At 55.8% G+C, this 12,434-nt stretch overlaps 1 protein-coding gene across 4 annotated transcripts in view; it reads right to left on the reverse strand.

Moving 5' to 3' along the window:
- Nucleotides 1-11,927, reverse strand: part of MICALL1 (MICAL like 1) — a 27,303-nt gene extending 15,376 nt beyond the window's left edge. For 2 of the 4 annotated variants that reach the window (XM_025460370.3, XM_025460359.3), the window contains exons 1-5: nt 11,666-11,924; nt 7,836-7,884; nt 7,215-7,356; nt 2,149-2,237; nt 875-1,017 (exon numbers count right to left, since the gene is read on the reverse strand). In XM_025460370.3, the coding sequence (XP_025316155.1) occupies nt 875-1,017; nt 2,149-2,237; nt 7,215-7,356; nt 7,836-7,884; nt 11,666-11,811 (569 nt within the window). In that variant the 5' untranslated portion in view covers nt 11,812-11,924. Of the gene's footprint in view, nt 1-874; nt 1,018-2,148; nt 2,238-7,214; nt 7,357-7,835; nt 7,885-11,169; nt 11,353-11,665 lie in introns of those variants that run through there. The other 2 variants (XR_004803325.2, XM_025460372.3) reach the window with 2 other exon arrangements.
- Between the last annotated feature and the right edge of the window lie 507 nt (nt 11,928-12,434).

Below are 12,434 nucleotides of genomic sequence, written 5' to 3' on the forward strand. Positions count from 1 at the left end.
GTTTTATTCAGGCATGTATTCACAACTGGTCGCAGGGTCAAATGTATTTTTTACTGGTGGGGGGGAGGGGGATCATTGGAAAAAGTCTTTAAAATGCTGTTCTCCTGGCCAGATGTGAATGTGTTAGTATAATGTTGCCCCTGCTTGAAACTTTTCCCTCATGACACCTGAGTTCTGCAGTCAGGCCCCTGGGATTCCAGGCCTGGCCACCACACACTCACACTCACACTCACACCCACAGACACAGACACACCCCACACACACAGACACATGCTAACCCACACCCACAGAAACACAGACATACACTAACCCACACCCATAGACACACATACACCCACAGATATACACAGACACACACTCAAATACAGACACACAACTAACCCACATTTGAATGCGTGTTGGGACTTAGTCTCTGGCTTCCCCTATTTTCTTATTGCTTTTTTTGCAACATATAAAATGTTTTCATACATTTTCTAAGTTTTTTGTCTTTTCCTTGGCTCTGATTCCATTTTCTTTAAACTTAGCTTCCACTGGGAGCTACACACTGAAAGTGAGTTGTTATTGTAATTTTTTTTTAAATCCTTCCTTTTTCTCAAGGACTTCTATAGCAGTCCCTTCATAGTCATCAGGTAGTTAGCCTCAGGGAGCTCTGGAGGGGGAGGTCAAACCCCTGAGCTCCGAGGCTTTTCCCCTTACTAAGCTTCAGTTTGCTCATCGGAAAAATGGGGATAAGCAAGATGCTCTGCATGCAGGGCCCCGAGGTGTGCCTGTGATACTGAATCCATAGAAGCTCCCTTCCTTGGAAACGGGGTGCTGGAGGGGCTCACCACCACTCCCTCCCGCCCCCCCCCCCCCCGCCCCTCTGGCTACTCACCGGAAGCAGTGCCGGTGGTACAGCTTGCCCTCGGCCAAGTAACGCTGGACCAGGTGCACATGCTGCTGGCAGGCTGCGCACGTGCTGCTGGGGGTCCGCTGGGTGCCCTGTTCCAACAAGCTGCCCGAGGACAGCTCCTCGCCCTGCAGAGAACAAGGTGGGCGGAAGGGCGTGGGGCTGCAGTGGCCAGCCACCCTGTTCTAGAACAGCCCCCTTCCCCACAGATAGCCGCTGCCCTCAAGTGCACACGAGCTTCCCGATGGTAATGTACTTCACCGAAGCCCCAGAGGAGCAGAGGAAGAGAGACTGTAGCCCTTCTGTAGATGAGGAAACTGAAGCCCAGAGCGGCAGGGGGTGGCGGGGAGACTTGCTCAAGGTCACTGAGTCAGAATTGAAACAAAAGTCCTGACTTCCAGTTTCTGGGGCCCTTGCTGCCAGGAAGACGGCTCCTGGCTGTATAACCCCCTCCCCTCGGCTACCCTTGACTCACTCCCATCCCAGCAGGCTGGCCCCGGGGCAGGTGACCATTGTCTTAGCCCACCTCACTGGCCTCCTCTGCCTCCCCTCCTCAAGTTGCAGCAGATTTGAATCCCAGTTTCTCCACTTGCAAACACTGACCCCTAGCAAGCTGCTCACATTTCTGGGCCTTGGGCTCACCTACCAGTGGAATCCTCTACCTCCTGCCTGTCTCAGCCCCCACTTCCCTGGGCACCCACACTGAGCCAGGCTCCCCATCCCTCAGGAGCTCATCTGGCCAGGACATGTGGGGAGCATGTGGGAACAGCCCTCTGCGCACCATGAAGTGCTATCCAGGTGTGAAGGGCTGGTGTCACTCCACTGAGCATCTCAGAGCCTGGGGGGGGCCTGACCTCAGACAAATGACCAAACCTCTCTGAGCTTCCATGTTCTCATCTGTGTATCAGCACAAACTACTGACCTCCCAGGGTTGGTGAGAGAACAAAATGGAATCATGCTAGAAAACAGCTCTGGGTCAACAGGAATCAAGGTGAGTATTTGCTACATTACATGTTAAATCCTGCCAGTGCCAGAATGGCAGAGTCAGTGTTACAGACTTGCTGACTTCCCCCTTCCCAGGCCTGGTATCTCCTGATCCTACCCCAAGCCCTGGAGAAAGAATGGACTGGAATCTGGCCCATTGCCACCTCCACCACCCTAGTCTCAGTGGCTCTACTTCCAAGGCCAATGGATAAAGGACCAAGAATGAACATGGCAACAGTCCCCACTCAGCCCACTCACCCCAGGCATCTGCCTACCTGAGCCCTGTCTCCTGGTTCTGCTGGAGTAGATGCTTCGGATGGAGGGGAGGAGGGTGCCTGGGCCTTTCTAGGTGATGAGACACCAGCTGCCAAGAGACAGGGAAGAGACCCTGAGGAAGGTGGAGACCCTGGAGCCCAAGAGGCCTCCGACCTACAACTGGAGCTGCACAGCTATCACCTTTGGGCAGGTCACCCAACACAGGTGGAACAGGGCAGGCTCCCACTTCACACAGGTCAGGAGACCCCTTCTCTTCCAAGCCAAGTGCCAAGGTCAAGTTGCTTAGCCTCCCTGAGTAGGACAGTGATTCCAACCACACAGGGGCAGTGTAAACGCTAAGGCCACACAACAATCACCGAATTAGCAGTGCCCAGCATGAGACGGGACCAGGATCTTCCTTCCCACCAGGGTAAGGGGATGGGAGGGAAGGAAAAGAGAGGAATCATGTGGTGCCAGCTGGAAGACTCAGGAAAATGGGCTGGTGTGGCTGTACTCCCTCAGAGAAGAACCTACCCACCCCAGCCCACCAGCCCCCTCTGAGACTCCACTCTTTTATTACTTCAGCAAATATTCACTGACCACCTACTCGGTACCCAGTGATTAAAATGAGAAAATTAAGGAATGCCTGGGTGGCTCAGTGGTTGAGCATCCGCCTTCAGCTCAGGGCCTGATCTCAGGGTCCCAAAATGGAATCCTGCATGGGCTCCCCGCAGGGAGTCTGCTTCTCCCTCTGCCTGTGTCTCTGCCTCTCATGAATAAAATAAATAAATAAAAATTTAAAAAAAATAAAAATAAAAAAAATAAAATTCAGAAAACCACGTGCCCAAAAACATCAATTTTACTGTTTGGTAATTTTAAGAATAAAATCCAATTTCCTTATTGTTGTCTAAAATATCACTTATCAAACTAGATCACAATCCATTAACAGACCCTGAAATAAATTTAGTGGTTACAACCAACACACTTAAAAAGTGAAAGAGAAAATATCTTCATGCATCACATGTTGTTGTGTTGATCTTTTTTTTTAAGATTTTATTTATTTATTCATGAGAGATACAGAGAGAGAGGCAGAGACATAGGCAGAGGGAGAAACAGGTGGGGAGCCCAATGCAGGACTCGATCCCCAGGACCCAGGATCACAACCTGGCCAAAGGCAGACACTCAACCACTGAGCCACCCAGGTGTCCCCAGGTTTTGTTTGGTTTGGTTTGGTTTTTTTTAAGTAAGCACTACACCCAACATGGGGCTTGAACTCAGGACACCAAGAGCTTCATGCTCTACCTACTGAGCCAGCTGGGCACCTCTGCATGTATCACATGTTGTAAGGGGAAGAATCGTTTCCTGAAACTTGTTTCAGTTAACACATGTGTGCATGAACTGGGACTGTAATGGGAATGTGCACGATGAGTCATAGGCAGAAATTTTGGAAGCCTGCAGCCTAATCGAATACCACTCTCAACATCCCTCTGTCCTCATTCCCTCCTTCCTGCTCAGTCTCCTGAAGCACACAGGACCCCCCTGCTGCCCCTGGCCTGGAACATTCCTTCCCAGATCTTCTAACAGTCTCCTTCTCGTCCTTGTTCAAGGTTTTGCTCAAATGTCACCTCCTCAGAAAGGTCCTCCGTCACTACTCATCTAGCATAGCCACTTCATCCTCCCATGGCTTTTGATCCCATTATCTTGTTTTGCCCCCTTCATTGGACTCCCTTGAAATTATACTACCTCTTCATTTGTGCATTCTCTCTTTCCCTCCCATTCTCAGCTCTCTCCCCAGCACCTAGCACAGTTCCTGGCACACAGTAAGGGCTCAATAAATATTTGTTAAATCAATGAGTAAGCACCAGGTGCTGCGGCTACATCTAGACGCAGATGGTCTGCAGGGGAAGAGGGAGGAGTAATCCAAATATTATGACCAGAGTCTTATGTGTTCACCAGAGGGCAGGGGGTCACAAGAGCACCTGGGGTAAATCAGGGCAGGCTGCTCAGAGGAGGCAAAATGTGCAGATTAGGGGATGGGTCGGAAAGAATGTTGGAGGTGGAACAGAAAATGGAATTTGGGGCTGGAGGGTCACCAGAAGGCAAGGCTGAGCACAAAAGGAATGTCATGTATTCGAAACACAAAAAAAATCAGACTACTACTGGGGCAATGAGCGGCTCAAGCTAAGTGGGGAGAGACCCTCAAGGACCCCCCTAAGAAGCTGGACTGGGGCTCCTGGGTGGCTCGGTCGGTTGAGTGTCCTACTCCTCATTTCAGCTCAGGTATCGATCTCAGGGTCATGAGTTCAGGCCCCACATTGGGCTCCACGCTGGGCATGGAGCCTGCTTTAAAAAGAAAAAGCAGCTGGACTTTATCCAGAGGACACTCACCCCTGTCACCTGTGGTTGTCGATTTCACACAGCCGCTGGGCTTCCTTCACTCATGCTCTGGTTCCAGAGCACAGTGTGGCTCCTGGAGGGCCAGGGCCAGCTGACGTGCCCAGGGTCACTGGCACGTAGAACACTCAGCACAGTGCTGTGTCTTAGCCAGGGCTAGGTTCCAGAGCCACCCAGGCCAGTGAAAGTCAAAATCACCCTTGCAATCCTTCTACTCGCCCAGAAAGTACAGTACAGGACCATCTGGGGAGTCTAACAGCCAGCTCTGCCTCCAGAGTGGGAACACATTGCTGTCATTTCCTTTGGTTGAGCAGCAGGTAGGATAAAAACATTCACATTCAGAGGCCAAGTTGTATGAAAAGCACAAACTGTATCTTTACTAGTAAGAACCCCCACAAGCCCAGGGGATGCCCCCTCCCAGGCACAGCGAAGGGAGCTGGGCCCACCAGGTCTGCCCTCACCCCGGGGTGCACAGTAAGGACCCAGAAACAGAGCAGGCACTGCCAACAGAATAGAGAGCCCTTCCCCACCCCTCCCACCTCACAGGTCCCAGAAGGGTGGCCCCCCAGAAAAGAGCCTAAAAGAAAGAGATTAGCGTTTGGAGACCTAGGTAAGCAAGCTAAACTCTAACCAATGAAATAAAGAAGTCATAATCATATTAACTTTGAGTCCTAAATAGGGCCAGACACAGGTTCACATTTCCTCACTTCTCACATCAACCCTAAGAGATGGGCACTATTCTTATTTGCATTGCAAAGGAAAAACTGAGGCAGACAGGTGACAATGGTGGCCCATTGTCATTCAGATATTCTTTTTTTTTAAGGGTTTATTTATTCATGAGACACACACAGAGAGGCAGAGATACAGGCAGAGGGAGAAGCAGGCTCCCTGTGGGGACCCAGATGTGGGACTCGATCCCAGGACCCCAGGATCACGCCCTGAGCCAAAGCTCAACCACTGAGGCACCCAGGCACCTGCCATCCAGATATCCAATGGCAAAGAGAAAGTTCTAAACTTTCTCTTAATTTCCACCCTACTGCCTCTCACCAAAGACTCAGTGATCGGGAAATACTTTCATTTTGATACCTACTAAAACAACCATAATGTTATTTGTTCAATTATAATATTGAGCTCTATCACTGGGGGGGAGGTGCAGATTATTTTAATTTTTATGCTCTTTGTAGACATCCATTTCTGTTAGGAAGGACACTGGGTTTGAGGAGAATAACTACCATGATTTCAAGTGCTTTGATGAAACTTCAGATGCAAGGCCTTCTGGCCGTCTGCGATTTCATATTGTTGGAGCCTTCACTGTATCCAGTGAAGCTGGGGGTTGCAGCTTTCTATAAGTTTGCTGTGGCTGAACCAAGAAAGAAGGCATATGCAGATTTCTACAGAAATTATGATTCCATGAAAGATTTTGAGGAGATGAAGAAGGCTATCTTTCAGAGTGCAAAGTGAATTTGGAATATAAAGACTGAAGAACTCCCATTGTAAGTCTAGTGGTGAGGAACTCCTGATCTTTAGCTTTTATCTAGAAATGTCTTAATTTCTTTGTCATTTTTGAAGAATTTCTTTGGGTTGTGTTCCATTGAAGTTTATCACTGACTGTCCTGTGTTCCTGAGCTATGGAATATGAACACTGGGTTACGGAATAGGTTCTCTTGCTAATAAACAACTAAAAAATAAAAATAATTTTTATGCTCTTTGCTTTGTTCTAAATTTTTTTTTTTTTTTTTTTTAAGGATTTTATGTATTTATTCATGAGAGACATGGAGAGAGAGAAACAGAGACACAGGCAAAGGGAGAAGCAGGCTCCATGCAGGGAGCCTGATCTGGGACTCGATCCTAGTACTCCAAGATCATGCACTGAGCCGAAGGCAGACGCTCAACCTCTGAGCCACCCAGGCATCCCTGTTCTAAATTTTTTACCCCTGACTTCCTAGAACACTTTTTCTTAAAGAGACAAGTTGAGATTGTCCACAGGGAGAGCCAAGGCAAGAGGCGGGACCAAAATGGGACGGGAACAGGGACCAGGGACAGGGATGGGGGGGAGGGGTGCCAGGGTCCCAGCACAGGTGTCAGAACACCTGAATTCTTATCCAGCCATCCAGCTCTCCTGTTGTGTGATCTTGACCTCTTTGGTTCCCCCTCTGGGCCCATTTCTTCTCTGCAGGAGGGGAGGCCCAGCTGTCCCCAAGAGAGGTTTCTGCAGGATGCCCCAGGCAGGAGGCTCGGGAGCCACCTGGTGACCTGACTCAGTGTCAGGAAAGCACCCTCAACCCCCACCCCAGGTCCCCAGCCTCTCGTTCTCAGACCCTGAAGGTCATTCCTGGGGAGGAGCTGAGCCAGAGCTGCACAGAGGCACAGGGCCACTTGCTCGCTCTGGAGGGAAAGCCCCAGGGAAGTGTCTGCAAACAGGAAGTGAGGGAGGGGGGTGAACTCACAGCCAGCCAATGAACTCGCCCTGCTTTGTCTCTCTACCTTTATTTTGTTCGGTGATTGGTCTAGGGTTTGTCGCCCTGAGACTGTGGGCCCAGCACAGTGCTGTCTTACTCAACACCTCTTTCAGCCATGGAAGGAATGGTCCCTCAAATAAATGATGCCCTGCTTCCCCCGGGATGGGGAGTTCAGAAAACAGGCCCCGCCCCACCCCCAGGGCCAGCCTCCTGAAGGGCTGGCCCCCTCTCACCTTGGCCAGGGCTGGCGAAGTGGTTGTAATACTGCGACACGTAGGTCATGATGCTGAGGCAGTCGGGGACACTCATGGAGACCATGTCATTGGGGTCCAGGAGAGCAGGGATCCCCAGCTCCTTCTCGGCCACTTCAAAGGCCTGGGGTGAGGGTAGGTGCAGGGGGTAGGGTGAGGGGGGCAGGGGGGCCAGAGTGGGGGATGGTGGGGGGGTAGAGGCAGGAGTAGGGAATGGGTGGGGGTGGGTGCAGGGGTGGGGAAGGTGTAGGGGTGGGTGCAAAAGCAGTCACAACAAGAAGAGGAGGAGGAGGCAGGGTTAGTGGGTGCCCCTCAGCCTAGACCCAGCTTCCCTCAGTGGGATGAAGGGCCCAGGACGATGGGCTCCACTCAGCTCCGGGCCCACCTGATGAGCAGGAGAAGGGCGAGGCTGGTGCTCCAGGCAAAAGCGGGCCAGAAGGAAGAAGGGGGTAGGGAGAGGCGCAGCCCAGGCCCCCCACTGCAAAGCAGCTTCTCAGTCTAGGAGCCCCTCGCCTCAGCTCCTGCCCTGCAGAACCCCTGCCCGCCCCGTATCCCCTCCACACGCTCACAGCCTCTAAGGCCTCCATCTGTTTAGGGACTCACCAAACGATTATTCTCGAAGACATTGTCCTTGGAAAGCGAATCAAAATCTCTGCAAGAGGTAAAGGGGAGGAGGAGCATTGAGGAGGTGACTGGGGCAGGGGTGTGGAATCCGGAAGGATTGGAGGTGACCTCATCCCAGCCAGCATGGGCCTCCGCAGGGTTGGGGGAGAGGGTCTGTGGAGGGTCAAGGAAGAAACTGAGGCAACAAGCACGTGCTAACAGAGCCGGGTCAGCCAGGTGGGGCAGAGGATGAGCTCATGGTCCCCTGAGGCATCCAAGCAGAGGCTGGAAATCACTCTGAAGGGGTGGGGCTCATGCCCAAGCTTTCAAGTTTAAGATCTCTTCTCTCCTTGTGCCAGAAAGCCCTGCCTGAGTCAGTGGCAACGAAAAAACAAGACCAGGACTCATGTTTGTAATGACGGGGACAGCCATGGATTGCTGGCGTCACACGGGGAGCTTACTTTCATAGCAACTCTCCTGGCAGGTACTGACCCCGTTTTACGGATGAGGACACTGAGACCCAGACAGGGAAAGCCACCCGGCCCTGAGAGGCCACATTTCCAGATCTTCCACTGGATGTCACAAACCCAGAGGAGCCATACCTACTTGCTGAATCCCCAACCCAGCCCAGAGACGAATGTTTTTTAATGGGGCCAGGAAGAGAACAGGTTTGAATCAGACTGGAAATCGTACGTGCTCCAGAGCTACTGACACTAAATGTCTCTCTCGCCCCCCGGCCCGGGGCCGCCCCTGGGCCACCCCTGGGGACACCCTCTCTTGGGGAAGCGGCACAGGGCCTCCCAGTTTGTAAGCTGGGACAGGTGAGAGGCAGCAGGGCCTGTCCTGGGGACCCTGGTGGGAGACAGCTGGCTGGCTGGCCGGCTCTATCCATCCTCTTCCTCCCCATCAGTGCTCCAGGCTGCTCGAGTGGCTGAAACTCAGCCTTCTGGCTCGGCAGCCTCCTGGGTACACCGGCCCCGAGCCTTGCCCTTCTATGGCTGAAAACTGCAGCCCTGCCTCGCCCACATGGTGGGCCCAGAGGCCGGAGCAGACGGCACCACCTCCCAAGTCAGGGTCCCGGGCTCTGCTCTTCCAGGCCTGGCTGTGTGACCTTGGGCAGGTCGGCCGTCTTCCTGACTGACCTTCATCTATAAGTTGGGGGAACCTCCAGTACCCCCTCCCAGGTTGGTGGGGAGGGTTGGTTGAGTCTGGGCTTGGTGAGGGGCACGCCCCCCTTCTCCTGCCCCAAACTTCTCCAGGCAGAGTCCAGGTACGATGACCAGTGGGAGAGGCAGGAAAGGGTAGCCTGAGAACCCCAGAGGGAGGTGCCCCAAGGCTGGATGGACTAGGTCAGGGGAGCTGACTAAGTATGAGCCTCAGCCATTTGCCACCTCTGGCCAGGCTGCTTCCTTTTCTCCCGCCCTTCCCCCCAAAGCTGAGTCCCTAAGCCCTTCTGCTTTGCCACTGCCTAAGAGTGTGACCAAAAGCAAGTTATCTAATATCTCTAAAGCTTGGCCTCCTGATCTGTGACACTGTGAACAGGTGAGGGGTCACCAGCCCAGCCCCAACAAAGGCTTGTTCGGAGACCAAATGAGACCAAAGCAATTTGTCTTGGCAGCTAATTTCAGTCTCCCCAGCAGTGTTTCTAGAAGGCTGGGGTCACTTTTTGTTCACCCTGTGCTCCCAACACCCTCTGTAGTGCCTGATATTTAGTAAGTGCTCAAGAAATGTTTATTGAATGAATAAACAAACAGTGTGAAGACTGTAAAGGCCCCAGAGATACTAGTTTCTCCTCCAGCTTCTTCCCCACCCCCATCTCTGTCCCAATTCAACATCTGGGCTTTGGTAACACAGATATTTTCTGAGAGTTTTCAAAAGCCCGGGAAGTTCTATTTGGCTCCAAGGGAGATGAAGTACACAAAAATGAAACCCACATGGTCTCTGTCCTCAAGGGAGCTTAAAGATGTCTGGATTGGTGAGGGGAGGCAAACAATGAACCAGGCCCCCCAGCATGGCAAATCCCACACCCTAGCAGAGGAAGGGCCACAGCTCCAAGAGCTTGAACGTCTTCTGATGATTCTTGCTCTCAGCCCCTACCCTACCCTTACTCTCATGAAGATCCTCCCTATGCCTCCTGTGGCAGCTGGGCCTCAGTTTTTCTTCTGTATAATGGGCCAGTAGCCAAGGCACTGGCCTGCTCCACAAATGAATGTCTATACATGATCCTGGATCTCTTCTCAGGAGGGGAGCTGCCCTCCCCTGCTTAAAACCCACGAAGCTCCACGTGGCTCCATCCACCCTCCTTAGCCAGCAAGGAGCCCTGGTGCTCCGGGCCAGCTGCATCTCCTGATCCTCCCTGCCATGTGCTAAGGGCCCCAGCAGCACTCCCCTCTCAGGGCCTCTGCTCTGGTGGCCCCCTCCATCCGCCAGAACGCCCTTCCCTCAGCAGGCACCTGGCTCCTGCTATCTCCATTACCACGCAGGGCCCAGCACAGAGTAGTAACTATAAATACTGTTGAAAGAACGACGAGTAACACACACTCATCACACCCCATAGTGTAATATAATAACTAATGTTAATTAAATGCTCGTTACCTCCTGTAATCCTCACAACAATTCTGTAACAGAGACCCTATCATCAACCCCACCGTTGACACCCAGGCTGTCACATGCCCCACAGGAGGCAGAAGCAGCCCACCTCAACTCCTTAGCTTCTGCAGCCACTTCCCCCCAAATCCTCCCCTCCACATCCCAACACAGGGCCCGACCTGGCACCCAGACATTGTACCACAGGTACAGAGTAAACCAAATGCATCTGTACCAGCGGATCCTTGAGGCCATCCTCTCCTCCCTTCTCGCCTCCACCAGGGCCCTCCCAGGGAGCACAGGTCTGCAGCAGGACACCCCAAGTCTGCAGACCCTGCCAGGCCCGGGGAGCCCTGTCGGGGGCACTGTTGGCAAGAGAGGCCCTGAAGAGGTCTCTGGGTCTCAAGTTGCAGATGAGACAGGAAGCGCCAGGAACCCTGTGCCTCAGCTTCATGTTCACTCAGCGTTTGATGAATGAGTGAATACATGGAGAGGTTCCAGGGCCCAACACACAGAGAGCTGAGATAGAAGCCCCAAGTCAACGGCTCTGGGGGTCTGAATAAGTTTTTCCATGAGAACCTCACTGGGCAGCTGGGGGGGGGGGGGCAAGAAGGAGCCATCTCACACCCCGGGCAGCCCAGGCGGTGGCTGGTGTCAGGCAGACCTCAGGAGTCTTCACCCAGCCTCCCTGCCCCGGTGAGGACGGCAGGCCTGTGGGCACACACTGGGAGGCAGATCTGCGTCCTACCTGGGGTGGGAGACGGGGTGTGTATATCATCCAACCACTACTGACCGAGGGTCTCCTCCCTGGAGCCAAGATGGCACGGGGGAAGGAGACAAGGGAGCAGGGCCCCTCACGGGCCGACGGGCCTCACTGCGGCGCGGGGAGCGGCGCGGGGAGCGGCGCAGGGTCCCCAAGGAGGGCCAGGTGTCCCTTTGGCGGAAATCAGTGCCCTGTGGGCGCGGCCGGGGCGGGGGCCAGCGGGGAGGCGCAGGCTGCGGGGCCGCGGGGCCGCGGGGCCCCGGGGCGGGGGCGGGGCCTCGTGGGGGAGGGGCCCCGGGGACGAGCGCTCGGGACCCGCGAGCCGTTGGGGGCCCAGCGCCCGGGTCTGCGTCGCGGGCCCCGGGGGGCGGCGCCTGCCACCGCCCGGCTCCGCGTCACTGAGGGGGGCGGGGGTCCCCGGCTCGGGCCCGCGCCCCCGCGCCCCGCGCCCCCGCCCGCCCGCCGCATCCCGGGCACTCACAGCAGGTCGGGCCGGTGCCGGTGCAGGATGGCGCAGAAGGCCAGGCCGTCCCGGAAGGAGCTGCTCAGGTCGCGGACGTCCACGCCGCGGTAGCCCTCGCACTGGCGGCGGCACCAGGCCAGCAGCGCGCCCCGCGGCCCCGCCATGAGCCGCGCGGGGCTCGGGCCCGCCTCCGGGCGCCGCCGGCACCAGGCTTCAGCCCCCGGCCCGGCTCCGGCCGGCTTCCGGCGGCGGCTCCCGCGGCGGCTCCAGCGCCGACTGCCGCGCCGCTCCGAGCTGCGGGCGCCGACCCGCGGGCGGCGGGCGCAGGGCGGGGAGGAGGCGGGGCCGCGGCCGCGGGGTCCGCGCTCGGGCTGGGCTCGGGCTGGGCTCGGGGTCCCGGCTGCGCTCGCTGCCGCCCGCCCCGCCCTGCCCGGACCTGCCCGAGCAGCCGCCGCCCGCGTGGCCCGGCCCGGCCGCCCGCTCGCCGCCGCCGCCCCCTCGCTGTGGGCCGGCCGCGGGCGCCCCGCTGGCCCGGGTCCCCGCCCGCCGCCGCCGCCGCCGCCGCCGCCGCCGCGGGGAGTGGGGTCCTGGCGCCCCACCCAGCCGCGGCTCCGCCCCCCGACGCGCCCCCGCCCGCCCGCGGGTCCGACCCCGCGCAGCCCCTTGCTCGGCGAGCCGGGTCGCCGCTCCTCCTCGGGAGCCCCCGAGAACTCCGGGACGGCCCCTGGAGCCCCGTGACCCACTGCGACCTCGCCGGCCGCGAGGGGCTTCTTCCACCCGACGACCC

The sequence above is a fragment of the Canis lupus genome, chromosome 10 (genome assembly GCF_003254725.2).
Source record: "Canis lupus dingo isolate Sandy chromosome 10, ASM325472v2, whole genome shotgun sequence".
Lineage (NCBI taxonomy): Eukaryota > Metazoa > Chordata > Mammalia > Carnivora > Canidae > Canis > Canis lupus.